The sequence below is a fragment of the Thamnophis elegans genome, chromosome 8 (assembly GCF_009769535.1).
Source record: "Thamnophis elegans isolate rThaEle1 chromosome 8, rThaEle1.pri, whole genome shotgun sequence".
NCBI classification, from domain to species: domain Eukaryota; kingdom Metazoa; phylum Chordata; class Lepidosauria; order Squamata; family Colubridae; genus Thamnophis; species Thamnophis elegans.
The window spans coordinates 34,135,312-34,162,680 of record NC_045548.1 but is presented as its reverse complement, the minus strand read 5'-3'; the positions used below and the strand labels follow the sequence as shown (position 1 = coordinate 34,162,680).

The 27,369-nt window shown below is 37.4% G+C and overlaps 1 protein-coding gene across 1 annotated transcript; it reads right to left on the bottom strand.

Moving 5' to 3' along the window:
• Window positions 1-1,640: 1,640 nt before the first annotated feature.
• Window positions 1,641-27,294, bottom strand: LOC116512445 (desmoglein-1-gamma-like). The gene is made up of 16 exons (XM_032222929.1): window positions 27,261-27,294; window positions 25,370-25,449; window positions 24,368-24,496; window positions 23,595-23,750; window positions 22,898-23,045; window positions 20,441-20,604; window positions 18,670-18,804; window positions 13,725-13,910; window positions 12,483-12,754; window positions 11,661-11,803; window positions 10,785-11,006; window positions 7,059-7,613; window positions 6,043-6,194; window positions 4,895-4,958; window positions 2,970-3,184; window positions 1,641-2,579 (listed from the first exon to the last, which is right to left on the bottom strand). Exons 1-16 carry the CDS (start codon window positions 27,292-27,294, stop codon window positions 1,641-1,643), a joined length of 3,594 nt encoding a protein of 1,197 aa, XP_032078820.1.
• Window positions 27,295-27,369: the final 75 nt, after the last annotated feature.

The window sequence follows — 27,369 nt, the reverse complement described above, 5'->3', positions numbered from 1 at the left end:
AAAAGAAAAATCAACTGTAGATACTACATCATGTTGGTAGATGTATTAGAAATTGCTCTTGTGTTTACATCTTATTTAGTATCTTTGGGTTGGTCAACATGCATGTTAAATTGGGAAGAAAATTAAACACCAGGAGCAGAGATAAAAACCCACATCCTTACTTTTCTAGAGAATTCTAAAACTAACAGTGTACATCACAGGTGTCAAACTCGCAGCGTCACGCTGCCATCACATGATATTTTGTAATGTTTTTTCCCTTTGCGGAGCTGGGGTGAGCGTGGCCTACGTGTGACACATTTGGCCTGTGGGCCGCCAGTTTGACACCCCTGGTGTACATAAAAGATAAAGGGGATAGTTTACCATAATCTGGTGGTGAAAATTCCCTGCGTTTAACAACTGCATTTACATAAGAGTGTATTCTCTATATTGGAGTTACATTTAGTTTACATATGGTACCTAACTAAATCGTGAAGGTCAGGTTCTAAAGAACTGTGTTACTTTTTCATGCCAAACATTGCTATAAGCTGTTGCTCTAAAACACAAGGTTTTGTTAGAATTAAATTGTTAAAAACTGATGGGAAGTCATCTGAACTCTTTTAATTGAAAATGAAATCAACATTTTTTAAAAATTTCCACAACCCTATATCAATAGACAGAATGACTAGTGTATTGTGATTTGCTATTAAAATGAATAGATCTAAATTTCTATCACTTTTCTGTCAATTCTAAGTCTAAAATAGCTTTTTGGATTCTGACTAATGAAGCCTATACTTTATTTTAATAGCTCAGCATTTGGGATTTAAACATGTAGATACCTTGTGTCTTTATTTTCTTGGGAGAAGAATATTTTGGTATTCAAATTTCTGTTTAATTCATATATAGCCCTTTTATCTCTGTATAATCAGAGGAAGGTGGTTGTTGCTGTTGTTGTTTTTTGGTATATGATTGAAATGAAAATTTAAATGAAGCACAAATGAGTATTTGTATAAATACTTTCACAATACATGATATGCTGCCTAAACCTGTTAACATCTTGTCCATTTCTATAGTTACAGCAGAATATTGTCATTCTTAAGGACTGCTCTACTGATTGTAATTCACACAATCTTGTTCAGAGATACAGCATTAATATATGCCCTTTTTTCTGTTGTCACTTTTTTTTTGCTTATGTTGACTAACTGCTTTAAGATGAAACCAAACTGCTGAATTTATCAGATCATTATTTGGAACAGTTTCTATGCAACTGCTTTAAAATACAGTAAGGAATTCCAGAATTTAACAGTTCCTATGAATCACTTTGTGCACAGTTGTATTTCCTTACAATGGTGTTAATAAGTACAAAGCAGAAGTGATATGTTAGTCTAAATATTGCTCAACACCAAATACATACAAAAGGCTCTGTTAGTGATTCCTCCATTATGTACACTATCATGTTTCCAAAGGCAATATATCAGGATTTTCTTATGTTGGCTGTGCCCCTATATTTTATTTTATAACTAAATGTTAGGAGAGGCTGTTTCAGATGAGAATCGCTTTTCTGATTTCTGATTTGCTACCTATAAATAATAAAATCATTATTTGGCAGCGAATCTAAAAAGTAAAAAGAGGGACAGGAAACATGTAGTCACAAGTGATCACTACTAATTAGAATACTGTATAGTGCTGTATTTCGTTACCCTTCTTCGAGTTGAACCAGGAGAAGCTGTTCCAATTGCCTGACTAAGAATATTATCAGAAGCCAACAATGAATTAGGACCACTACTTAGATTCCCAGGGCCACCACTCGGTCCTGTTCCAGACAGAACTCTTTCGGTTACAAACACATTACGGGCACTTGATAGGTCAGAAGGGAGGGTCATGTTGCCATGTACACTAGCAGCAGGTCGAATCACTCTTTCGGTCACAACCACATTTGACCCTTCTGTCAGATTAGGAATGCTCAAAGAAGCTGGTAATCTTGAATTAGGAGCAATTACTCTTTCTGTGACCACAACATTCGACCCACCTGGTAGATCGGGAATATCTATCATACCATGCAAATCAGTGACTGGGCCAGGACCCAGCACTCTTTCTCTGACTACAACATTTGATCCACTCAGAGGATCAACATTAAGTGTAGGAGGTTTCATTGTTGAGCCTGAAGTATATGTTTCTGTTACAACTACATTACCATGGAGCATAGGATCAGGCATTGGCCTTGGAGGTTGTACATTGGAAGTGGTGGTGTAAGTATTTTCTGTAACGACCGTGCTACCACCAACAGGAGTAGGTTGAGGCATAGATGAAGATGTGTTAACAACAATCGTGGTTCCAGGTGGTGGCAAATTTATCTCAATATCAGGATTGGGCAGAGGCATATTGAGATCTGGGAAGTGCTCAATCTCTCTTCCTAAGCAGATCTCCGCCAAGGTCTTAAATTTAGGACCCAGGGTATCCAAGTAGGAATCGTCCAGATCATCCCCAATAAAACTGCAACAGCCAATGGAACCAACAGGAGTGCCTATGCCCTCATGATCATATATTAGGAGACAGTCATTTGCAGGTCTGCCTTCATCTTCATCAGCATAGGCAAATGCTTTCTAAAAAGAAATAAACAAGACAGAATTAGCATTGTTTATCATTAAGAGGAAAAAGAATATCAATCTTAAAAAGTAAGTACTAAAGCAGGGTGATTAACTTGGATTTCAATTATATCAGTTGTTTCAAACTGATCAAAAGTGCTGTATAGTCGCATTTCATAACGTGGATAACTTGCATTTTACTTCATACTGTGGAAATGCAGTCCACATTTTGCACCAAGGAGTATCAAATACTGCAAGTTATGAGCACTTTGCACCACTACCATTACTTGTCATAATGTAGTTTAGGCTTGTGTTCATAAATCTGAACATAATGCTAAGCAAATATTCCTAATAATAACTGACTACCATTCTCTATAGTTTGCTAGATAAGAGTATAAAATGGTTTACCTCAGAGAAGTAGCTGTCTAGGAAAGCCATATTCACACCACTTTCTCGGTATTCTTTTATTCCTCCAAATGTATCTTTCCGTCCCATTGTCCCATAGCCTGTGGTTGTCCCATAACCAAGTGCAGTTCCATAGCCTTTTGTTGCTCCAAGTCCTGTTGTTTCTTCAATTCCTGAACTCACCATTCCTCCATCACCATATTTAGTTGTGTAGATATCTATAACGATGATAATTTATTTATTTTATTCAAAACAAAACAAAAGGACAATACAATAATCTGTCTTCAGGGCCTGGGAAAATAACTAGCTCTTCAATAGTTTATTGAACAACATACGGGTGGTAACCAATAACTCACTTGGGGAGTGGGGAGATCATTCTAAAGCACGGGTGTCAAACTCAAGGCCCAGTGCTAGATCTGGCCCACAGATCTAAACGAAGGAAACAGCGGAGGACCAGCCCGCGGTGCCTCTGCCAGCAAAAATGAACCCATGAGGGCTGCATGCGACCATCCCGAGCTCTGTTTTCCCTGGCAGAGGGTTGCAGGAGGCCATCGCAACTGAAAACAAAGCTTGCGAGGGCTGCATGCAGCCCTCCCAAGTTCTGTTTTTGCTGAAAAGAAGGTTGCAGGAGGCCATTGCACTCAGAAACGGAGCTTGCGACCCCATTTTTACTGGCAGAGTGCTATGGCCACCAAAGGTGTCCCTGACATGAATGATGTGAAGCTGGCCACACTCACCCTGGCCCTCCAAAGTCAAAAACAACCCTGATGCGGCACTCAGTGAAATCGAGTTTGACACCCCTGTTCTAAAAGGCAGGAATTGAAACAGAGTAGGCACAATTCCTGGATTTTGCAAAATGTAGTGTTTAATTGAGGGGACTTGCAGTACGCCCACCCTGCTGGGCCCAATCACATGGGAAAAGATGATAGTCATAGGCAGTTTCTCAGGTAGCCTAGCCTTATGCCTTGAAACATTGTAAAAGTGATAACCACCAGCTTGAATTGTACTCTGAAGTTTAGTAGAAACCAGTGCAATTTGCAAAGTGATGCACATATAATACTCCCTCATTACCTGTCCTGTCACATTCTAGACTGGCTGTAGCTTCTGGGCTATCTTCAATAACAACCACGAAAGTCCTTAGCCATAGCTTCCACCTGGTCTTTGAGAACTGAGAGTTCAAGAGGACTGCTAAATTTCATACATCTCAATGGGTAATTACAACTCCATGGAGTATCAGAATGGAGAGTCAGTAATGGGGGCACAAATATAGAAACTTGGTAGGATTGAGCCTGAGGCTGTTCTTCCTCATCCAGGCCTGAAGCCTCCAAACACTCCAAACATTGGCTCACTAACTCAACTAATGAGGGGTCAAGATATGCAACTGGGCATCATCTGCATGCGGTACATATTGATGATATGTCACCAAATTGGAAGATGATTTCCTCCAGCATTTTCATGTCAACAGGAGGGGGAAGTATCAAGCTCTGTGGCACACAACATATAAGGGGCCCTATAAGCAACTTTTCTTCCTACCTGCCAATATCAATTTAAATCAGCCACAGAAAATAGAGGAGAACCGTCATGAAACAGTGGCTATGATGATAATTATAGTGTCGATGATGACACATAATAGATCCAAAGAACAATAGTGATCAATTTGCTGATCAATTAATCATTGCAAAACTGAATGTAAAACAATTGAGATCAATTTCTATTGATCTGTTGCGAATATTACAGTCACTCCTGTGTTCCTGTGCGGATACTCTTGTATAATAATTTTTGTAATTATTTTCATGGGCCGACAGAGATTCTATTTCCACAAATGATAAGAAGTAAGTAGAATAATGACAAATTCACTCCTCCACTTTCCTGCTATTTCTATCCCCATCAACTATCATAATTTGCAAGTTAAATGTTAGTTTGTTTACCTGAAGAGTCTGCAAACTCCCCTTTACTTGCAGCAGTTACTGGTGCACAGATATTTGACACATCCTGGAAAGAAAGCCCAAGCTAAGTTATTAATAAGTAACGTAAATTTAAGAGTGAGATTATTTTGCTGTGATTAGGGGAACTGTTAATATAATGGAAAGCAATGGTGCATTTGGTAGAAACACAACCTTAGATTTGTGTGCAAGTATGCCTTTGATTGGTTATAGAATCTATAGTACTGTAGTTCTTTGTGACAGTAATGGGTCCATCTGGTTTAGTATCAGCACATAAGTGATCTTGGTTGGTTTGGAAGCAATCAGTATTTGAACTTGATTAGTACTGGGATGGGAGATCATTGGGGCAAAACCTCCTGGAATGAGGTGGCAGCAAACCACTATTGTAGAATAGCCAACATCGCCCCTCCCCCCTGCAGGGTTGTGTTCACAGAGTCAGGTTGGGGATGTAAAAAATAAGAAATATGACATTGACAGAGTTATGCAGAATCTGTTACCTATTTTTCAGGTCCAGAATGAGAAAACATTCAGAAGAAGCTTAGTCAGATTCTTCCCTAATTCACTGGACTATAAGAAGGAAGTATAGTAGAATCAGTCTTTCAAGATTCTGTTATTTATACTAATCTCAATAAAAGTAGTATCAGCCTTCTTGTGTGGTTGATATTTTTGCTCTTGTCTTCCTAGCGCAATTGAGCTTGAGGGCAACTTTTCTTTTGCCTGAAATATTGGGGTACCTGCTGAGGTCCATCACTAATAATCTCTTCTAGGCTTCTTTGTTGCTGATTCTACCTATTCATCTGTCCTTTCTGAGAGTATGTCAGTGATTAAGCAATGGGAAGCAAAGCAGTCTGCACTTTTCTTTCCTAATAAGGTACGAATTGGCCTCCTAGGTCATAAAAAATGGAGAACAACTGATGGAAAGTGGCAAAGAGGTTCCTTTGTCTAAGAAGAAGTAAAGATTTTCTGTAGTCAACTACTAGCCCTTGGTCTTGGTGATTGGGGATCTGGCAGGAACTTGGCCTAAGGCACCAGGAGGGAACCAGTTGGTTGATGCTGAAATAATGCAAGTAGAAATCTGCAAGTAGACATGGGAATATTGCCTATGTCTTTGTGTGTTTCAATAAAGAACTAACCCGGTCTTCAGGCTGTGCTCCTTCAATTCCCCAGGAATGAATAGCTCCTTCTGTGCATTCAGGCACAGGCTCAAATCCAGCTCCCACTCCACCAGCAGATCTGGATCCCAGATAACCAAAACAATCACTCTGTGACATCAGAATTGGTACCACTGATAAACCAAAATGAAACAAAGTCATGTACTTTTCATCAGTTGACTAAATATTTGACCTGTATATAAATAGAGGCACACAATAACATGGGACCAGTCTAATTGTGGTCTACAATGTCTATCAAAGCCGTATAATCATTTCTGAAGGCTCTTGCTCCAGGTATCTTTACAGGTTGAAGTGTGCTGAGTGAATATTTGGACACAGTTATCTTAGCTGCCGCTCCCCCACACTTTGGAAACTTTTTTCTGGCATTTACATTACTGATTTTTGGTGCTAGGCATATACTTTTAAATTTTAATTCCTTCAGTGCCATGTATTAAACATTTTATATCAGTTATCTAGAGCTTTTAACATCTTTTTATTGATGATTTTCATTATTTATGGTAATGTGTTTTTTTCTTGTAGTTTAAGAGATATTCTTGAGATTTTTTTTCTTTGAGAATCACAATCACATTCTTAAATAAATGAGCAAATATTTTTCAGGATAATAGTGAAGATTTTTGAAAACTAATATTATCAGCATGTGTATTTCCATTCAGCAGATGATGCATTTCAAGATGGGCATCATGAGCAGAAACATTTTAACTCAGTTTTTTTTCTTCTTGCATGGAAAAATTGTGACCAGGTTCACAGCAACATTCTGGTATTGTCAGTGTACTTTATCAGTCAACCTCTACGGCAAAGTTTGAGGATACAAATAGAATTGTTTTTGATCATTCCTTCCCAATTAATGGGGATCAAATGGTGTATTTTATAGAAACATTATGTATTGCAGCAAAATGTTTTATAGAAGTCAAAAATTATATATTTTAGGAAAGACATTTTTAAAAAAAGGAATAATTCTATCCTTATAGAATACTTACACACAAATATTAATCCTCCAAGAATCATCAGGCCAATGGCAGCAGCGCTAAGAGACGTATCTCCTGAATTTTGCCTTGTTCCTCCTACGTCAATCACATGTCCACTAGTGCCACTATGTGAATGTTCGTTACCAGTGCCACCTGCACCATCACCTCCACCTGTTCCCCAGCCACCTGTTCCTCCACCACCTGTTCCTCCACTACCTGTTCCCCAGCCATCCCCTCCTTCACCACCAGCTCCTCCACCACCTGTTCCTCCACTACCTGTTCCCCAGCCACCCGCTCCTCCACCACCCGCTCCTCCACCACCTGCACCTCCACCACCTGCACCACCACCACCTGCTCCTCCACCACCTGCTCCACCACCACCAATAACTGTAATTCTAACTCTCTTGGTAGCCATTTTGACACACATTCCATTTTGATCACATTCACAGGCTTGCAGAGGAATTACCACATGCTTTTCACAGCTTTTGCCACTGTTGTCAACCACTTTGACTTGGACCTCAAAAATTACAAAATCTATGATGTCAGTGTATAGAGTTGCAGAAGTACCTGGACCGAGAAATAAGGGGAAAAAGTATATTAAGAACTCTGCTTTGAAATCTCTATAAATAATTCTCATAAATAATTATTGTGTCAGGAACGCTGACATATTGTGAATTTGACTCTGAAAATTCAATGAACAAAAAGTCTTTAGCATAATAAGGATAGGCATAATAAACGGTATACATACGTGTATGTGTATGTGTGTGTGTGTATGTATTCAGGTAATCCTTGATCCTTGACAACCAAAACTGAGACCAGCATTTCTGTTGTAAATCATTACGGTGGTAACTTTGGTCAGATTAGTTTTATAGCAATTTACACAATCATTAAGTGAATCCAACTTGTCCAATGGGAATTTTTTTGTTGTAAATTAGCAGAAAAGGTCACAAATCATTACGTAACTGCAGGAAACTACAACTGGTTGTAAATGCAAGCTGATTGCTAAGTGCCTGAATTGCAATCATATGACTTCAAGGGTGGTACAACAATTATAAATGTGAGTATAAATGGATCATAAGTCACCAAGGCTGTCATAACTTTGAACTGTATTAAACCAAGACCCATATGTCAAGGACTTTCTGTGTATCAGTTTATATCTGGACTGATCACAGTGATGACCTTCTACTTTATATGTTTTTCCCTTCCTCTTCTCCCCTTGTCAGCCCTGCAAGATGGGTAAAGTCAGGAAGAAGGAATTGCTAGAAGTCTTGGATTGTACTGTAATGTGGTTAAGGTATTGTAATAGAATCTTAAAACTCATTCAAAGCCCCGCTCTACTTAAACTTATGTATAATAAAATCAAGGCAGAGTTGACTTGAATTTCTTTCTTATGCTTTCCATTTTACTGAAATTAAGATGTCTTTTCTGACTTAAACCTGACATATTGTCACACAGCCACTCATACTCTTCTAAACTTGAAGATCTCTGGGAGCTGCTGGTAGGAAAGTGAAAGTGTATAATTTCCCCAAAATTCTGAAATAATTTTCTGAAATTACACATTTTGGAACCCTAAAGCTTGGGCTGAGAAGTCTTCAGAAAATAAAATTCAGCAAACAGCTGCATAGGCATACATGCACATATACAGGAGCAGGCATCTCCTGCAGCTATGTTGCTGTATCAGAAATACTTTGCAATTGAAAAAAGTGATTTGAATGGGGAAGAAAAGAAAATAGTCAGCGTTGCATTCATTGAATTAGTCAAAGATAACTGTGAGAGAGAAAGATGGAGAAACGGAGACTTCCTAGCAATTATTTCACAAATTGTTTAATTATTTTGAATTAGAAAGAGGTATTTACACTGAGCTAAGGTGGCACAGTGGCTAGAGTGCAGTACTGTAGGCTACTTCAACTGACTGCTAGCTGCAGTTCAGCAGTTTAAATCTCACTGGCTGAAGGTTGACTCAGCCTTCCATCCTTCCGAGGCAGGTAAGATGGGGACCCAGATTGTTGTGGGCAATATGCTGACTGTAAACAGCTTAGAGAGGGCTGTAAAAGCACTATGAAACAGTATATATGTCTAAGTGCTATTGCTATGAATTACATTATGTGAAATTATTGCATGCAGCCTTTTCCAAAGCAAGACCTCAGTTTTTTATTTGCAATGGACAGAAGGAATAATCTTGAGGAACAGGAGACCAAGAAGACAATGGTCAGATAAAAGAAGTCCAGATCAGAACTGTAATCTAAGCAAGCATCTTAGACAAGACAATCTTTCGTGAAGATAAAAGGAGGGCAAGGGGAAGCACATTCTGACTTGCAAGATTCCATTATCATAACCCTATAATGAAAGTAGTAATGGATTGTATTACTTTTGTTTCCTATACTGTTTTATTTTTTTGGTATTTTTTTTGGTATTTATTGTACATTTATAGGCCGCCCTTTTCCCTGAGGGGACTCAGGGCGGCTTACAATAAAAGGGGAAGGGGAGTGTAGGACAAATATAAAAAGAGATGTGAACAAGAATAAATTAAACAGTAAAACACAACATTTACTCAACATTCGGGAGGGGCGAAAGTAAAACTTATCCCCAGGCCTGACGGGCTAGCCAGATCTTGAGAGCTGTGCGGAAGGCCTGGACGGTGGTGAGGGTACGGATCTCCACGGGGAGATTATTCCATAGCGTCGGAGCCGCAACAGAGAAGGCTCTCCTCCGAGTAGTCGCCAGTCGGCACTGACTGGCGGATGGAATACGGAGGAGGCCAACTCTATGCGATCTGATGGGACGCAGGGAGGTAATTGGCAGAAGGCGGTCTCTCAAATAGCCAGATCCACTACCATGGAGCGCTTAATAGGCGGTGAGTAGGACCTTGAAGTGCACCCGGAGATCGACAGGTAGCCAGTGCAGCTCACGGAGGATCGGTGTTATGTGGGCGAACCGTGGTGCGCCCACGATCACTCGCGCGGCCGCATTCTGGACTAACTGAAGTCTCCGGGTGCTCTTCAAGGGCAGCCCCATGTAGAGCACATTGCAGTATTCCAGCCTGTAGATCACAAGGGCTCGAGTGACTGTTGTGAGGGCCTCCCGATTCAGGTAGGGCCGCAACTGGCGCACCAGGCGAACCTGGGCAATGTGGACCTTTAGCACTGTGAAGCAGTATATAAGCCTAAGTGCTATTGCTATTTGATAAAAAATATTTTTTTTGTCATCCTCCTCATTTTCATACTGCTGACCATGTTTTCTCCTTCTTTAAAAATAACTGAGACTAGGAGAAGTTATGCCACTGCCCAGTAGTGCTGGGATTCATATACATCTGATGGATTAACCCTTGAAATCCAGATAGATCAATAATTCAAAGCAATAAAATGTATCAGTTAAGATATCCCCAGAGTTATGTCATTATTTTGATTTTCCTTATATGATCCTATTTATTAGCTTATTGCCTACAATGAGTAGAGAAAATATAGTTTAACAAAAAAATCAGAAAGAAAAAAGAGAAGGTGGGGGAATGTAATGCAGTTGTCTGAAATGAACATTTGACTTCAAGACTTCTTTAAAAAGCCCAAGCCACCATCAATAGATTCTTGCGTGCAACCATGGGTTGCACATATATTATTCCACATATGAGAAGAATGTTAGACACTCCTCAGCAAGAACAGATATAAAGTGAGGGTTGAGTGGGGAAGAAGAGCATCATTATTAAGAGGGAAAAACTCTGAATACATAATTTCATTCACTCACCATTTAATGTTTTGATAGCCCACCAGCTGTCTTGAGGCTGAGCGATAATGCTAAATGTAAAGGGTGGCCCATATGGAGAATCATCTGGATCTTTAGCAGTGATCACCACGCTTGGACTGTCCATACATACTCTCCTGATCTCATCAGTCAGAATGGGACAGTTATCATTGACATCTTGAATAGTAAGCATAATAGTACCAGTGGCTGTTGTGTAAGGGCTGTCTGCAATAAATAATACCCATGAAGGAAAATAAAATCAAATAAATGTTATCACACAAGAACGTATGTTGCACAAGTGCAATAAACTCAATGCATATATAGGATCCAAGGATCAACTGGGAAAGTTAATTTGAGCAGAGAAGGAATTTGATGGGAAGAAAAGGGGCAGTTTTTAATAGCTGAATGGCATATATAATTTTAAATGCAGCTTCCAAAATGAAGGCTAATTGAAAAGATTCTCAGTATCCAGAGTTTGTCAGATCTCTAAATATATAGCAAAGACTAACAAAGACAAGATTAAAAAGTGTGGGAAGAAATGGTGGTTCTCGGTACTGTACAAAATTTTGTTTGGCTCCCCATGCAGCTGAACAGCTAATTGTTAGCAATGCAGTTTCACGCTGGCTGGGCAATTCTGGGAGTTGAAGCCCACACATCTTAAAGTTGCCATGTTTGATAAAAATTGCTATAGTGATTTAAAACAATCAGCAAAATCTTTGTTCCAGATGTGCAGGGAAGTATTTATTTTATTTTAAAATTACATAGGGCACTTTCCCACTTAGTCAAAACAGCTGGAATTATTTAGAATGATAATTCCATATTTCTAACTTTACTGCTTATGAGCAATAATGACTATTAAAACAAAATCCATGTTCTTACCTCTGGTGATAGCAAGCACCTCTGCTGTGTATACCCCATTAACTACATAAATTGATTCTCGATCAATAGTTCTCTTAAAAGTGATGACAGCAGTTTGAGGATTGATTTGAAACCAGGCAGCAGGATCACGGCCTATCTCATACCTGTGTTTTGGACAATGGAAATGCTTAGAATGAATTATAAATGTTAAAATAGTGGCAGACATTAAACTTTTGCTAAAACACACAGATCAATTTGATAGACTCATTAAATGAAAAAAAAAATCTGACAGTTGCAGTCCTATTAATTTCTGAGGGTGCTAGCCAATTTTTTTAAAAAAGTAGCACAAGAATACAATGTATTCCCCCACCCCACCCCCACCTTGGTCAAAGTACCAGCTAATAATCACATTGAAGCATTTCATACTGCACTATAGTAAGCACTTTTCAAAAATGCAGACTATCTTAATGTATGTTTTTTTGTCAGAAGGTCTCAATATATCTGCAACCCTTGCAAAGGCTGAATATCAATTCTGGATTTACTGGCTGAATTTTGCCATGAGACATTGAGTACCACACTAGTCAGGCATAATTCAGCTTAGACTCTTGAGTGAAATATAATACTTGAGGTTGATTTATGACTGAATATCCCATTTGGGGGATTTGAGAAATACAAGTTTTAAATATATACAGTATATTTAAACCAAAACCATATAAAATCTTAATTTGGGGAACACGAGGAAGACAAAATTGAAGTAGAGAATTGTTTATTGGTAAGCAGTTGGTTATCCTTTCCAATTTTATCTAACTGAATACATAAGTTTCAGGCCAAAGGCTATCTTACCGAATATTTGTAGCAATTTTTCCAGTGTCCTGATCAATGGCTTGGAATGTTGCAACAGTATAAGTGAGTATAGTTGTGCTTGTTAAGCTCTCAGATGCAGTGATGGTCAGTGTAGCTGGACTAAATGCTGGTCCTTCAACTACATTAGTTATCTGTACCACAATTGGGGTTCCAACAGATTGATAAAGAGAAGCCACAGAAGAGTGGAAAGGGGCAACATTTCGCACGCCAATATTAATGTTTATGGTTGAAAATTGTTCATAATCAATTTCCTAAAATAAAGAAATGGCATACATGAATTTTACATTTGAATTATATGTGTTTGTGTGCGTGTATGTGAACGCACTAAGAAATTCACTTGTCTCTTAGTTGTATATCCAGACATATAGAACATTGTGTAGCATGACAGATCATCCAGGAATAGGAATAAATCATTTCTGATATAGAGCCAGCCATTCAAAAACTTCTAAAAACAAAGTCAGATTGGAGATTCTGAATGTTAAAAAGGTCAAAGCTGATGAAATCAAATACTACCAAGAAACAAATGAACTCAATTAGGAATATGATGCTACTATTATTCTCAGATGGACAAGTTAAATTAGTGATGATTATATATGTTGATTTATTTATTTCCTTAATCTGAGCAGAATTGCCTTAAACTGTTTTAAAAGCAAATTAACATGAGTTTAGGACAGTAGCTTAAATGATGTGATAGGTGTGTGTATTTACAGAACTTAATGTGTAAATAAAGTCAGATTCTAATTACAGCAGAGATCTTGATCATTTTTAATACCTCCCTCTTCCATTATGGTGCTTAGTTGCCAACTTCCAACAGCTGATTGTTGTGCTGGCTGCAGTGACCCAACTCCATACCTGCTGTTAGCCTTCTCTCATCTTCAATAGCCCCCCCCCCCCCACAAATTGACTGCATCCAAGACAGACCTCCATTAACCTTGCCTTGGCCTGCCTTGATAAGTCACTACTTATATAACATAAAGAAGATTTAACTACCAATTTAGCTGGTTTTGATTCATAGTCAAAGGCATACAATGCCATAGTTTGGGAAACACTGCAGAAGTAAACTAGATAATTTTCCATTTAAAAATAAAATAATCTTTCTCCAGATATTCTTCTGGACACTATCGTTATAAGCAAATTGGCCGGGGAGATGTTTGATTATTACACAGTCAGAATCAAAATGTAAGTTTCAAAAATAATAATAAAAAAGTTTGAAATCCATACCTTTATAACACTCAGGATACCTTCATTAGTCGTTCTGTCTATTGTGATCTCAAAGTTGTGGTTTTCATTTCCAGAGATAAAGAAAAATTCTGCAAACCAGTTATCTGTAAATTCTTGATCTGCATCAAATACCTGTATCCTCAGCAGCTCCTGACTCAGTGAATTTTCTAGAATTGATACTGAAAACTAGAAGAGAAAGAACATCATAGCTGGCAATGAAGACGTATTAGATTCCCATCAGTTTGAAAGAAATTTGGCATACTACTGCCACTGTGATTTCAAATGCTACAAATAGTAAGTATCCATTTCTATTATATTATAAGATTATGATATTAAAGATAGGTTGTTCCTCATACTTATTAGGTAATACACAAAATTGTGGATAAACATGGGAAAAGTTTTTAATCTGGAAAAGTGAAGACTTTTAAAATGTTTTTTTTAATCTTGACTCTGTTCAAGCACACATTAAACATATGAGCTTAATGCTGGGTCAGACTATAGAGCCTCACCTTGCCACTGCAAAATTTACATTTTTGTGTGTGTGGTTTGCTCATGCTGCCTACATTGGTTGGAATGAATCTCCAAGAGCATATACCTTCATACATGAAGGGTTACTCACTGTAGAAGTCTGTACTGTAGATTCAAGACAGAGTTAGTAGCATGACCTCATTCGTGGCATGTGAATTCCAGAGAATATAGTGAATAAATGCAATGAACTCAAAAATCATCCACAGTTTAATATAATGCTTCTACCTGCTCACTTTTCCATTTCTATCATACTATCTGGTAGAGCACAGTAATTTCCTCTCTTCATTTTTCTCTTTCTTTTTATTGGGCAGTAGCTGTATTATCACTCATGATGACAAAACAACTTCCCAAACTGCATTGTAATTCCTATCTAGTTCGTACAGGGAACAAATGAATTGCTAAAACTCTGTATGGACTATACCATTTCAATGTTTGGAGGTATAAACTGCATTTTTGGATGCTCTTCATTTTTTAAGAGTAAAATGTCATTACGAATAAGCAACTGCAATGTCAGGAATCTAGCCTTCTGTTGTAAGTTTTGCGTTATCTGGATAATTTATTTTAGTGAAAAAGTTCATTCATTACATGGTGATGTGGAAATAGGACTGCTGGCCTAGGTATACTCATAATTGTGTTACTTATTTTCATTGAGTGTTGATTCATCAATGAGATGTAGTCAATCCCATCTATTTTAGAGGTCAGATCATATTTTATATAATTTATGATTCTTTTAAAAATTATTTTCATGCCATTATCCCTGATTTATGTTTTTTTTTAAAACCTATCATCTTTAATGCATGAAATAGTCCTAAAATTTTAAACCACAGTCTTTGGATTAAGAAGTTGTTGGCTTACCTGGTTTGATTCTGAAACCAGGTCCATACTGTATTATTAAATTTTTTGACTTTAGGAAAATTTGAAGCAAGCTCTTAAATTATTCTCTCATTAGAAGAAAAGAGTAACTACGTGGGCTTCCGGGGGAGGGGCCTGCCGTCGCCGGTGGCTCAACGGAGCTGCCCTCAGAGTTTTGGTTCATATATCTACAAGATCTATAGATATCTCTTCTTTCAGGCAAGAAAGAAGCAGGGAGGAACTCAGTGGTTAGAATCCTCTTTGTAGTTCACAGCTTTTTTTTGTTAGCTGTGAACGGAGAAGAGGGTTCAACAAAAGCTGGGGTTTTTTTTTACTCCGGCCAAATCTTCTCAGCTGTTTTTTTCAGCTCAAGGCAGGTTTACCCCCCCCCCCCTCAGGACAAATTTTTGAAACTAAGTTATTTAAAATCAATCCGAGCAGCGACCATTCCTGAGAACCCTTTTTTTATTATTCAAAATACCAGCTTCAATTTTATAAAAAAACTCCTTTGTTTAACTGCTTTTCAAAATGGCGATTTTATAGCTTCCGCATTTGATACATGACATATTTAACCAGCCCTGTTTTCTTGAAGACTTCTTTTTACGAACTGCCAAAAGTTTATTGAAAGTATCTTATTCTAAATCAAGGTGAGCAGAGACTTTGTTTGTTTCCTTTTTATAATGGCTCTGAAGTCAAAGCAATCTAAACGTTTTTTAACAATACATCCCAAGCAATTGCGATAAAGCCGCAGCTCTTGCCTTCTACGCCCTCTACTGGAGATTTGTTAACGAAAGAATTTCTTTTTGAAACCCTTAAAGAATTTAGAGAGGAAATGAAGCAACTTATTTCGGACTTATGTGACAAGCTTGATGCCAAGATTGCTCAAACAAAGGAGGATATGATCGGGGTCATAACTGTAATGACAGATTATATTGCTGGAATGGAGGATAAACTGGAGCTTTTGGAAGAAGCTAATTCTAACCTGACATCTAAAATTGAAATGTTGCAACAGGAAGTTGAAAACGCAGAAAAACAACTTGTTATGACAAATTATAAGAAGACTGCGTTTGCAATAAGAGTTAGGGGATTGCGTGAAAACGAACAGGAGAATTTGAAACAGACTTTTTTGAGGCTTTCAGTCGTTCGGTGGGAAGTCCGGGACTCAACTTTGATTGGCAGATCCAAAAAATTTACCGCCATAATTCGTGGGCGGCAAAACAGAGACAGCTTCCGAGAGATATAATTATATATTTTGCTACAAGAGAATCCAGAAATGCGATATTACAAGAGTTTTACAATAACAGGCTGCGAATTGATGGACAGGACTTGATCGTTTTCAAAGAAATACCACCCCAAATGTTAAGAGCCAGGAGAGACTATGCTTTTCTAACTAAAGAACTCAAAAATTCTCAGATACAGTATAGATGGGAAGTGCCATTTGGTATTACAGTTACATTTGATGACCAAAAACATCGCCTCAACTCTGTTTGGGAAGCCCGAGATTTTTACTACAAGATCCTGAAGGCGGGACTTCCTGAATTACCCGGACTTGGAGAAAGACAAGGAGAAGTAGAAGAGAAACAACAAAACACACAACTACAAGGTGGGAGGTATCGCTTTCCCCCTCCGGAAGGGCAGAAGAGCAGAGAACAAGGATTTAGTTATGCTTCCAAAACATTTGCTTAATTTTTAACTTGAATAATACTTTGTGATTTCTGTTTTGTATAAAATGGTAGTTGTATACCGATGAAGAGACATTAAGGCTGAAAGAAGTGATGCTGATTTCCTCGGAAAATATATTGTATGGGACTTAAAAAAGACTTGATGGATAACTTTGAACTTTTATTTAAATTGTTTATGATTTATTCTCTAGGGTGAGGAGGGTGGAGATCGTGATGTTCTTGGATTGTGGTTTAGGATGAATGGAGTTGGGAAGTGTGGTGTAGATGGGAGGGTAGTGAAGGTTGAATTAGAGCTTATTTTGAGCCAGAAAGTAAGTTGATTTTTGTATAAACTGTTATTTGAATATAATGTTTGGAAGGATATTCTCAGAGAGTTCGCAGGAAGGCGGAGCAAATATGAGAGGAGTACGGATGAAAATAATATATATATATAGACACGGGTAGAGGCAGGATGAGAGGAGTTGGAAAAGGAAACCGAGAGAAGTATTTGAGATGTGTTTAAATTGCCTTATAGAGAAGGAGGTAAAGGGGACAAATTAAAGGTTTGGAAATGGACAGATATTTAGATAAAGAGATAAGGCCCCTAGCTAGAGTAGAATTCCATTTGATTAACCTACTTGGTTTCAACATAGTTTGAAATCCTGCAAGTAATAAATTAACTGAGATTAGGAATGATGTGCATTGTTTAAGTTTTAATAATGATGGGAAGCTGAGCTCAATGTAGAGAGTTTATTGATTTTTCCGGGTTTTTTTTTGTTTTTTTTTATTCCCTTCTTTTTTCCTTTATCTTTTATCTTTTAATTTCTAATCTATTTGGTTTTAATATACTCCAGACTGTGCTTGATAAAGAGTTATGCCGGGTATGGGATCTGGGAAGTCGGAGGGGGGTTAGGGAGGGGGGTTTACGGGGGGGAGGGGGGGAGGGTGGAAATATAGTTTCAATTTCCAAAACAATAAGAACGCACTTGTATACTGTTGCTCTTTTTTCTTTTTTTTCTCTTTTCCTTTTATTTTCCTTTTATTTTCTCTTTATTTTTCAATTTTAGTGTAAAATACAAATTGAATAGATTAATGAATAGTAGAAATACACCGAAGTGAGGAGTAGAGGGAAAGAAGAGGGAGAAGTAAAGAGGGAGTGAGAGGGGAATGTAAGGAGGGTGAGATGGAGGGAAGGGGAGAAAGGAATGTCTGAGGGGGAGGGGAAGTAGAAGAGGGGAATGCTGGAGGGGAGAAATGAAAGTTGGAGGGGGAGAAGAAAGGGTGTATGGAGGATTGAAGTGTTATGTTGGTTTTCCAAGGTGGAAGATGAGTTGTGTTTATTGCTTTTTTTAAATGCACAGTATATAAGTGATTGTATAAAATGAAAATGAAAATGAAATAAAACAGTTTTCAAAAAAAGAAAAGAAAAAAAAAAAGAGTAACTACGTGGACCAAATATGTATCCATTTCTTCCTGGACTTCCACCCCTTATTTCTGATCTTATTTCTGATTCCCAGAAGTTATTAGAGAACGTAGAAATAATTTCTATCTTGATGATTATTTATAATTCAATCATAACATTTCCTTCTATTGCTTATGAAAGGAGCTAGGATGACACAATGGTCCTGAAGGTGATTAGGAAGTAATGGATAGAAGCTTTTGTCATCAGCTTTCTCCCCCAGTGGTAGCTGAAGGAAAGACTGAAAACAGAATATTGCATAAGAAGGATATGGGGGACCTTTTTTTTTTAATCCAATGAATCTTAAACTACCCCTTTTCTGGAAATGGATCTATTGATTTCTACTAATCATCCACTGCAATGAGTGAGTTTGGAAGAACAAGTGTAAAATCAGGAATTTCCAGACCGAAAAGAAACTAATGATATTAGGTATCAGTAAGCTTACCGAGCTCTGTGAAAGAGTAGGAAAATTATCATTCACATCCTGAACTTTAACCTGACACAAACATTCTGATGATATTCCTTCTGGCCCTCCATTTCTGTCGGAGGCTTTGACAACCAGAGTATATTGACTTTGTTCCTAAAGAAAATATGGAGGGGAAGAAACGGAAGAGGAAATAATGTGACAAATGCTTTAAAATCACATAACTAATAAAGAACATTGGTCTGATCCAGATCTTTTTAATTTTATGAAACATAGATTTTATTTTATATTTTGGAATATGTATATTCTATTTATACTGTATGTGTATATCTTCTTCTTTGGTCTTTCATTGAAATACTTATTTGGATTAAAAGCAGTGCACTAATAAGATTTACTACTATTAGCAAGCACTGGATTACCATGTTAGAAATAATCAGAGTCTCCCCCACGTTGCATGTTTACTCAATTTATAAGGTTGGCCATCTCACATACATGATGCTGCGTGGCTCACACAATTAAGTACAAAACAATAATTAAAATAAAAAATATTAAAACAAATTAAAACCATAAACCATAATATGTGGGAGAGTGCAATGCATACAATTACTAATAGAATAACAAAGGCCCCATGCCATCATTAGATTCCCTGGGCATAATGATGACATCTGTCTTAAAGGCTTTCTGAGGGGCCAGCAGGACTGGGTCTGGTGTAATTTCAAGGGAATGATTTTCTAAAGGATGGATGCTGTGACAGAAAAGGGCCAGCTCCAGGATCCTGTCAGATGATATTCCTTAGTACACAAGACCCATATCATGTCTCTCCTGCCAGATCTGATAGGATGGAAGGAGAGGTGGTGTCTTAAATAACCTGGCCCATACCGTGCAGAGGTTTAAAGTTTAAAACTTTGAATTGAATCCAGAAACAAATCGGCAACCAATACAGCTAGTGGAGCAAAGGTGTAACAAATACTGATTGAGGAGCCCATTTATGTGTCCACAATGCTGCATTTTACATTAGTGGTAGCTTCTGGATTGTTTCCCATCCAAACCATCCACTGCTTCCATACATCAGGACAGGAAATCAATAGTATCACTTAGTTTGCTAGGGCTGAACATTCCTACTGATGATACCTCACCATGTAGCTATGGATGACTTTGATCAGTGGCTTCATGTACATGTTAAACAAGAGTGGAAAGAGTACCAAGTCTCAGGGGAATCCACAGAGTGGAGGCCAAGGGCAGGACCTCTTTCAATACTAACTAAAACTAGCTGGATCAGTACAATACAGTGCCACCCACACCCAACCCCTGGAGTTGGTCCAGAAAGATACCCTGGTCAGTGGTCCTGAAGATCATTGAGAAGTTGAAAAACTTCTCTTTTTCTTAGTCATTTTCTTGACATAAACTTTGCTTGCGGTTGTTATTGAATTTCCAGAAATCTCACTTATTTTCAACATAAGTATTTGTTTATTTTGAATGAATATTGATTGTATTGATTTTATAAATGATTTTATTTTTAACATATTTTGAAAGTATCCATTTAAGCATTTTTGAAAGTACTCATTTATTTAACAAACTTACATAGCTGCCTAGCCAGCAGAAGAAACTGTGGGTAGTGAATAGAACAAAAATGCAGAATACTAAAGAAAACAATAAATAATATTGTGGCCCCTATGAAATTCATATTCATCCATCCAATACCCCATGCCAGTTCCATTAATATCCCAGCCACAGAATATTCTGTTTTCCCAACAATATTTTTTTGTAAAAGGCTTTTCTGTTTTGTTTTTACCTCTCTATCAAGAGCTTTTGCAATATGAAGTTCTCCATTCTCTGTGTTCAAGATAAACAATAATGGTCCTGCAGGACTCTGGCTTTCAATCTTGTAAGCAATTTTGGAATTTAAATTATTTGGCTCATCAGCATCAGTAGCAGTTATTTTCATTACAAATGTATCTGGAAAGAAGGAAAAGACAAAAGGGGGCAAAAGCGTAAGATATTAAAATCATAATCACCATCATTTGTGAAATCATTAATTTAGCATCCTTATAAAAAAGAAGGAATGCGTTTTTTTCATACTAGGAAGGCACCTTCATGGGAGTTCATGGATCATTTTCTGTTGATCTGCTACCAAGGATGTACCCCATGAAAAAGGAAACATTTTTTCAATATATTTAAACAAAAGCTTGAGTTAATTGTAATGTAGACCTTTGCTTTAATTCTGTAGAATTCTTTAATTCTTAGGTTTTACCCTGAGATTATTTCAGTTATATCAGAACAAATTTTGTATTTTTGGTTTGCCCAGTATTTGTCTATAGAGCAATGTTAAGTGATAGTGGTCATAAGTGGGAAGTGATTAGCTAAATGAGAAAACAGATACTAATAAAGGAGAATATTAATAACCCAGGGTTGAAATGAGGGGTCCATGGTGCTCTCTGTTTGGTTGTTTTCTTGCAGCTATTTCTATAAAACTATAATAAATTGTATAAATATTGTTATACAAAAGCTGTGAATTACATGTCAATAATAGACACTTGAGTGCAACATCTCCTTACATATGATTAGTTTGACATAATATCAATTTGCTGGTGACAGATGCCATAGCAGATTAGGCCCTCTTAGGCCCTGGATTAGGGTTAGGGTTGGGGTTGGGGTTGGGGTTGGGGTTAGGGTTTGGTGTTAGGCTTGGGCTCGGGGTTAGGGTTAGGGTTGGGGTTAGGCTTGTGTTTGGGGTTAGGGTTGTGGTTAGGGTTGTGGTTGGAGTTAGGCTTGGGGTTAGGCTTGGGGTTAGGCTTGGGGTTAGGCTTGGGGTTGGGGTTAGGGATGGGGTTAGGGATGGGGTTAGGGTTGGTTTTGGGGTTGGGGTTGAGGTTAGGGTTGGGGTTAGGGTTAGGGTTGGGGTCAGGCTTGGGGTTGGGGTTAGGATTAGGATAGGGTTGGGGTTAGGCTTGGGGTTGTGGGTTAGGGTTAGGGTTGGGATTAGAATTGGGGTTGGGTTAGGGTTAGGCTTGGGGTTGGGGTTAGGCTTGGGGTTAGGCTTGGGGTTAGGCTTGGGGTTAGGGATGGGGTTAGGCTTGGGGTTAGGCTTGGGGTTGGGGTTACAGTTAGGGTAGGGTTGGGGTTAGGCTTGGGGTTGTGGTTAGGGTTGTGGTTAGGGTTAGGGTTGTGGTTAGGGTTGTGGTTTTGGTTAGGGTTGTGGTTGGGGTTGGGGTTGGGGTTAGGGTTGGGGTTGGGGTTGGGGTTAGGCTTGGGGTTGGGGTTAGGGTTAGGGTTAGGGTTGGGGTTAGGGTTGGGGTTAGGCTTGTGGTTGGGGTTAGGGTTGGGTTTGGGGTTAGGATTGGGGTTAGGGTTGGGGTTAGGGTTGGTGTGGGGTTAGGGTTGGAGTTGTGGTTAGGGTTAACATCATTAAAAATGTCCTATGACCAATTTTCACCGTTATGACCATTGCAGTATGTTCATGGTCATGTGACAAAAATGTGGGTGGTTGGCAACTGATTCATATTAATGACAATTTCCGTGTCGCCATATCATGTGAACACTTTTTGCGACCTGGCAAGTCAATGTGGAAGCCAGATTCACTTAACAACTGCAATTATTCACTTAACAACTGCAATTATTCATTTAACAACTGTGGCAAGAAAAGTTGTAAAATGAGGCAAAACGCACTTAACAAATGTCTCGCTTAGCAACGTAGATTTTGGGCTCAATTAGGGTTGTAAGTCAAGGGCTACTTGTATACTCCATTGAGGATTAATCAAAGAATTGAAAAATATATCAAATGTGATCAAAAATAAGCCAGGGAGCCATAAACAGGTCACTTGACTTGTGTACTCATCACAGCGAGAAAATGTGACTTACTGTTAGTTATTTATTCACTGACCAAGATAGCATATATTGATATTGTGCTTTATTATTTATTTATCATCAAGAGATATCCTTAGCTGAAGAAAGAAAAACTCAATTTTTCAGTTTTCAAAGTGAAACCTTTATGAGTAGTGACACAAATATGGGAGAATTAAACTCCAAACTTAATTTTTCTAGTGACAAAAATGGGACTTGTGGCACAATCCTGTGCTTCTTCCCAAGTGCCATTAAATTAAGGGAAGTCCTTACTTCCAAGAAAGATACTGCTGTATTCATATGCATGTTTTCCAGAAATTAGAAATTATACAGCTGACAAAATGATATATGAAACAATACATATTGGCTACTATTCTAGGCAGGGTGCAATTATTTAGAAAGTACTTACTCTCCATGCTGCTTTCTATTATTGATCCGGAGAACATGTGTTGTGTAAATATTGGTGGATTGTCATTTATGTCCAGAACCCGAACACGAAGATCAAGAGGTGTTTCTATTGATTTTCCAGTCATAACATTTATTGCATGACAGTGAATCTGAATTAAGACATTAAAAAAGTTAAAAAGCTTTATTCAAAAAGTCTATAAAGTAGTCACAACACTTTCAACAGTGAGCTAAAGAAGCTTCATCCCATATTGCAAGAATTAGGTCATCTTTGATCTAATTACAAAACAATCTCTGACTTGTCTCATATTCCACATGGCTAACAGTGACAAATATAACCATAGTAACTCATATAAAACCAAGAGAACCAAAAATAAGAAAGATATATACCAACTACCCAACAAAAGCACCCCAATATTATATTAAAAGCCATCAACATTCTAGAAAGATGTATACCTCGAATTCTTATTCTAAAACTGAAAAACGAAATCTCATTAAAAAGGCTAACATTTCCATGAAAAGGGAAATTTAGAAGTTACCAGCTGCTGCAAAGGCATATTTTTGGAGTCTTAAGAAATATACTTAAAATATCAAGTGGTCTCAGGAAATCACCTTTTATACAGAGGTGAGTAACCATGATTTAGATACTGTAATCATTAACTGTAACAGTAAAGAAGATCTGTTTTGCCAATATTACTTACCACAAACATTGGAGTTTCTTCTCGATCTACTATTTTTGTTATATTAATTTCACCAGTCTTCTGGTTGATGACAAATATTCCCACAGGATGTTGATCAATGCCTACTCCACTTATTTTATATATAATTGGCTGCGTTTTTTCACAATCTGATCGGATCTGTTTTAGAAAACAAAACCAAAAATATTACAGTCTTTTTTTACATAATATTTTTATTTCTAAAAAAAAAATGCAGTCTATAAACAGTGCAATAAAATTCAGTTTATACATGCAAGGATTGGAAAGGGAGACAAGAAACACAATTCATAAAACTAGATATTAATAATTTCTTAATATTCTTCCAATACAATTGGCATAAAATAAGTATGGTTGTCCTGCTTAACATAGCATGTAAAATCAGCCCAAATATTTGAGAAACCTGAACTTTAGTTTGACAGAATGCAAGTGAAAAATGTAGCTCAATTTTTAGCTAGGGAAATATGCAGAATCTTTTTATACACATATTCCTAGTACTTCAAAAATGATTGTATATTTCATATTTCCCCCATTTTTGTGGGGAAAAGCACGTAAAGAGAAGACTGTATAGTAAAATTGGTAGGGAAAACAGCAAGCTTACCTATGGAAAATATTTGAGCTCTTCATAAAACTCCATTGATGAGTCAGAGTAATTGCATAATAAAAACCTGGTCTGGAAATTCCCTTAGCTAAGATGTTGCTTTTTGCTTAGCTTCTTGCAACTGTTTGAATTTTATCTATATAAAATGCTTGGAACTTACTCTTGCAATTGGATTTCTTTTTGAATTATCTTCTCCTTCCCTACAGGCAGCAGCAAATTTAATCCATTCTCGTTTCTGCCTCCGATGGGATTTCCATCTCCACATTCCTTTTTCATTCCATTCTTTTACCTTGAATAAAGAACACACCAATATTATTGTACTTACTAAATGACATCACAGGTATGTAATAGTACATTTAAAATCCAAAATAGAATAGCCTAGCTGCACATTATCTGTTGCTTTTGCTTAACAAAAAGCTTTTCACTATCTTTAAACTTCACAGAATATTTCCAGATACCCAGATGTTTGAAGTGGAATGGTCTAATCCAGGGGTGTCAAACTCAATTTCATTCAGGGTTGTGTTTGACCTCAGGGGGCCGGGATGGGCATGGCCAGTGTGAGTGTGGCCAGCTCAACATCACTTGTGTTGGGGGTGCCTGTGGTGGCCCAAGTGCTCTCCCAGCAAAAACGGATTCGTGAGCTCTGTTTTCAGATGTGGTGGCCTCCTGCAACCCTCTGCCAGCAAAAATGGAGTTCGGTTTTCATTGGCAGAGGCAGTGCGGGCCGGTCCTTTCCTGTTTCCAGGGTGGCCCCATGGGCCAGATCTAAGCACCCCACAGGCTGGATCTGATCCCCGGGCCTTGAGTTTGACACCCCTGGTCTAATCCTAGGAAGCTGTAAATGGTAATAAATGTCATCAGAATGGCTTCTCTGTTAATGTCAAAATTTGAACCAGAGGACCATACTATCTCAAGACATAGAGCAATGGGTCACTGGGAAGACTGGTGACTCCAGGCCACGATCCTGAGGGAGGCAGAGAAGGAACATGTGTGAAAATAAGATCATATGCTTGGAATGCTTTTCTTATGGCTATCAAAGGCTCAAGCAATAAGGAAGGCTGAGTCTTGCATATTGATTTACAATAAATAGTATTTTTATAGCAAGTCTCAATTAGATTTATATTGTACACTTTCCTAGAAAATGAATTGAAGTGATTGTTACCTCAACATGAAAAGAACCGATGCTGAAATCCAGAGACACCTGGAAAAGAAACAAAATAAGGACAAAATAAGCATTATGGTCTCATTAATTAACTCTGACATGTAATTTTAGATAGTTGAAATACCTGGAAATAAAAAAGGAATCTTATTGCACAAGATCATAATGCAGAAACGGGTTTCACGTATATCTCTTTCTTTGCAACACAATTCTGCTTTTTCTTTGAATTAATGGTTCCTTCAGTTTAAATTAGCATTTCTCTCACTTTTTTTTGCTAAATGACTCACATTTAAGTTTACCTCCACACACCCCTAACTGTTGGCAATGTTGGTTGAGGCTGGTTTCATAACATTCAGAACATCACTAGTATCCCACTTTTAGTTTCAACAAACATGATGAAAAAACTCCAAATTGATAAAATGAAGTTTGATTTTATTTTAAAATGTAATATTTTAAACATCCTAAAACTCAATAGTGTCAGCAGCAGACTAGTTCTCTCCCTCTCTCCCTCTCTCCCTCTCCCTCCCCCTCCCTCTCTCTCTCATATACACATACAGAAAACATTACAAAACTTGGAATGCTGCCATTTTTGGTTTTAATTAAAGCTTTTGCTTTCATTAGAGCAGATATTCTCACCAGATAAGTAAATTTCAAGTAGAAATGATAACATACCTCAATAATTTTAGATAGAACACAAAGAAGTTATGTCTCTTATAAATAGATAGCTTCCATTACATGTATAATTCAAATGTTTGATAAAAATCTCTACCTTGTAGGATAAAGTCTAGCAATTTCAGGACAAAGAAGAAAAAAAAAGCAAGTGTTCACATTCTGTAAATTTTGGTAGGAATGTTGCTTCTTCACCAAATGATTTATGACACAAGGTTTAGACATTTGCTTTAAAAATTGAAATCCATGATTCTTGGGATATTATTACTCTATTGGTCTATACTACTCTACTTTCAACAAATATTGCAATCATGCCTTTGCAATAAATATTCAATTGCAATTTTGCTCCACATGTAAAGGAAAGCATGAGCATTTTCTTAAGGCTTCTGGAATGACAAGCCACTCCCAAAATATGAGGATTTTCAAGATGATTCTTCCTATAACACAAAAAATCTGGGTGTGTCTTTAGAAGCATACTGTAAGATTTTTGTGAACTTCATTTTAGTTTAGGAGAAGACTGAACTCATTCTGATTTCTTATCCACTATTCCAATATTTCTGACATTAACCACTAAATTATACTGGCTGTCCAAAGGGCCATAAAAGATTTAAAAAAGAAAAAGAAAGAGGAATTGCACATGAGAATTATTTTCTATCAGTTACATAATATTTATTTTGGTGTAATGACAACATAGTTATTTCTGCATTGATGTGAACCAAGGGGCTACAGCATATAAAATGATTTTAACTCTTTTAAATCTTAAATTTGTACACTATTTAAAGTGTGCTTGAATTGCAATAGCAAACAAAACTTATATTCATGCATCAAGTTATGCTTATGATTTTGTTTAAAAAAATAATTGGAATATTTTGTCCAATTCAATTAAATTGGCAGCTGTGAAGTAATGTTATTTAAATAGCAAGAAGAAAAATGGTATATTACAATTTCTTTTGATGTTATGCTGTAGTTTCTCCTATAATAAATTTTAGATTGTATGTTTTCCAGGACAGGAACCTGTCTTGCATCTTGAACCTGTTATATCAAAAGTCATGTACTTGATAGCTTCATAAAGTATAACTTTTTTTGTGAATATGATGACCATAAAATGAACAATTGCCAAATAATCTCCCAAACTCCCTCAGTAACCATTTTTTTCAAAAATATACATTAAAATAGGAAAAAATAGTAAGTTTAGATATTTAAGTTCAAATGGTTATAATTTTACTTGCTTTATGGACAGATTTATTGACAATTGTCATGTAGAAAGAGTGGTTATATAATTTGGTTACTCTGGGGGAATTATAGAAAATTGATTCAGATGTAATGTAATAGAA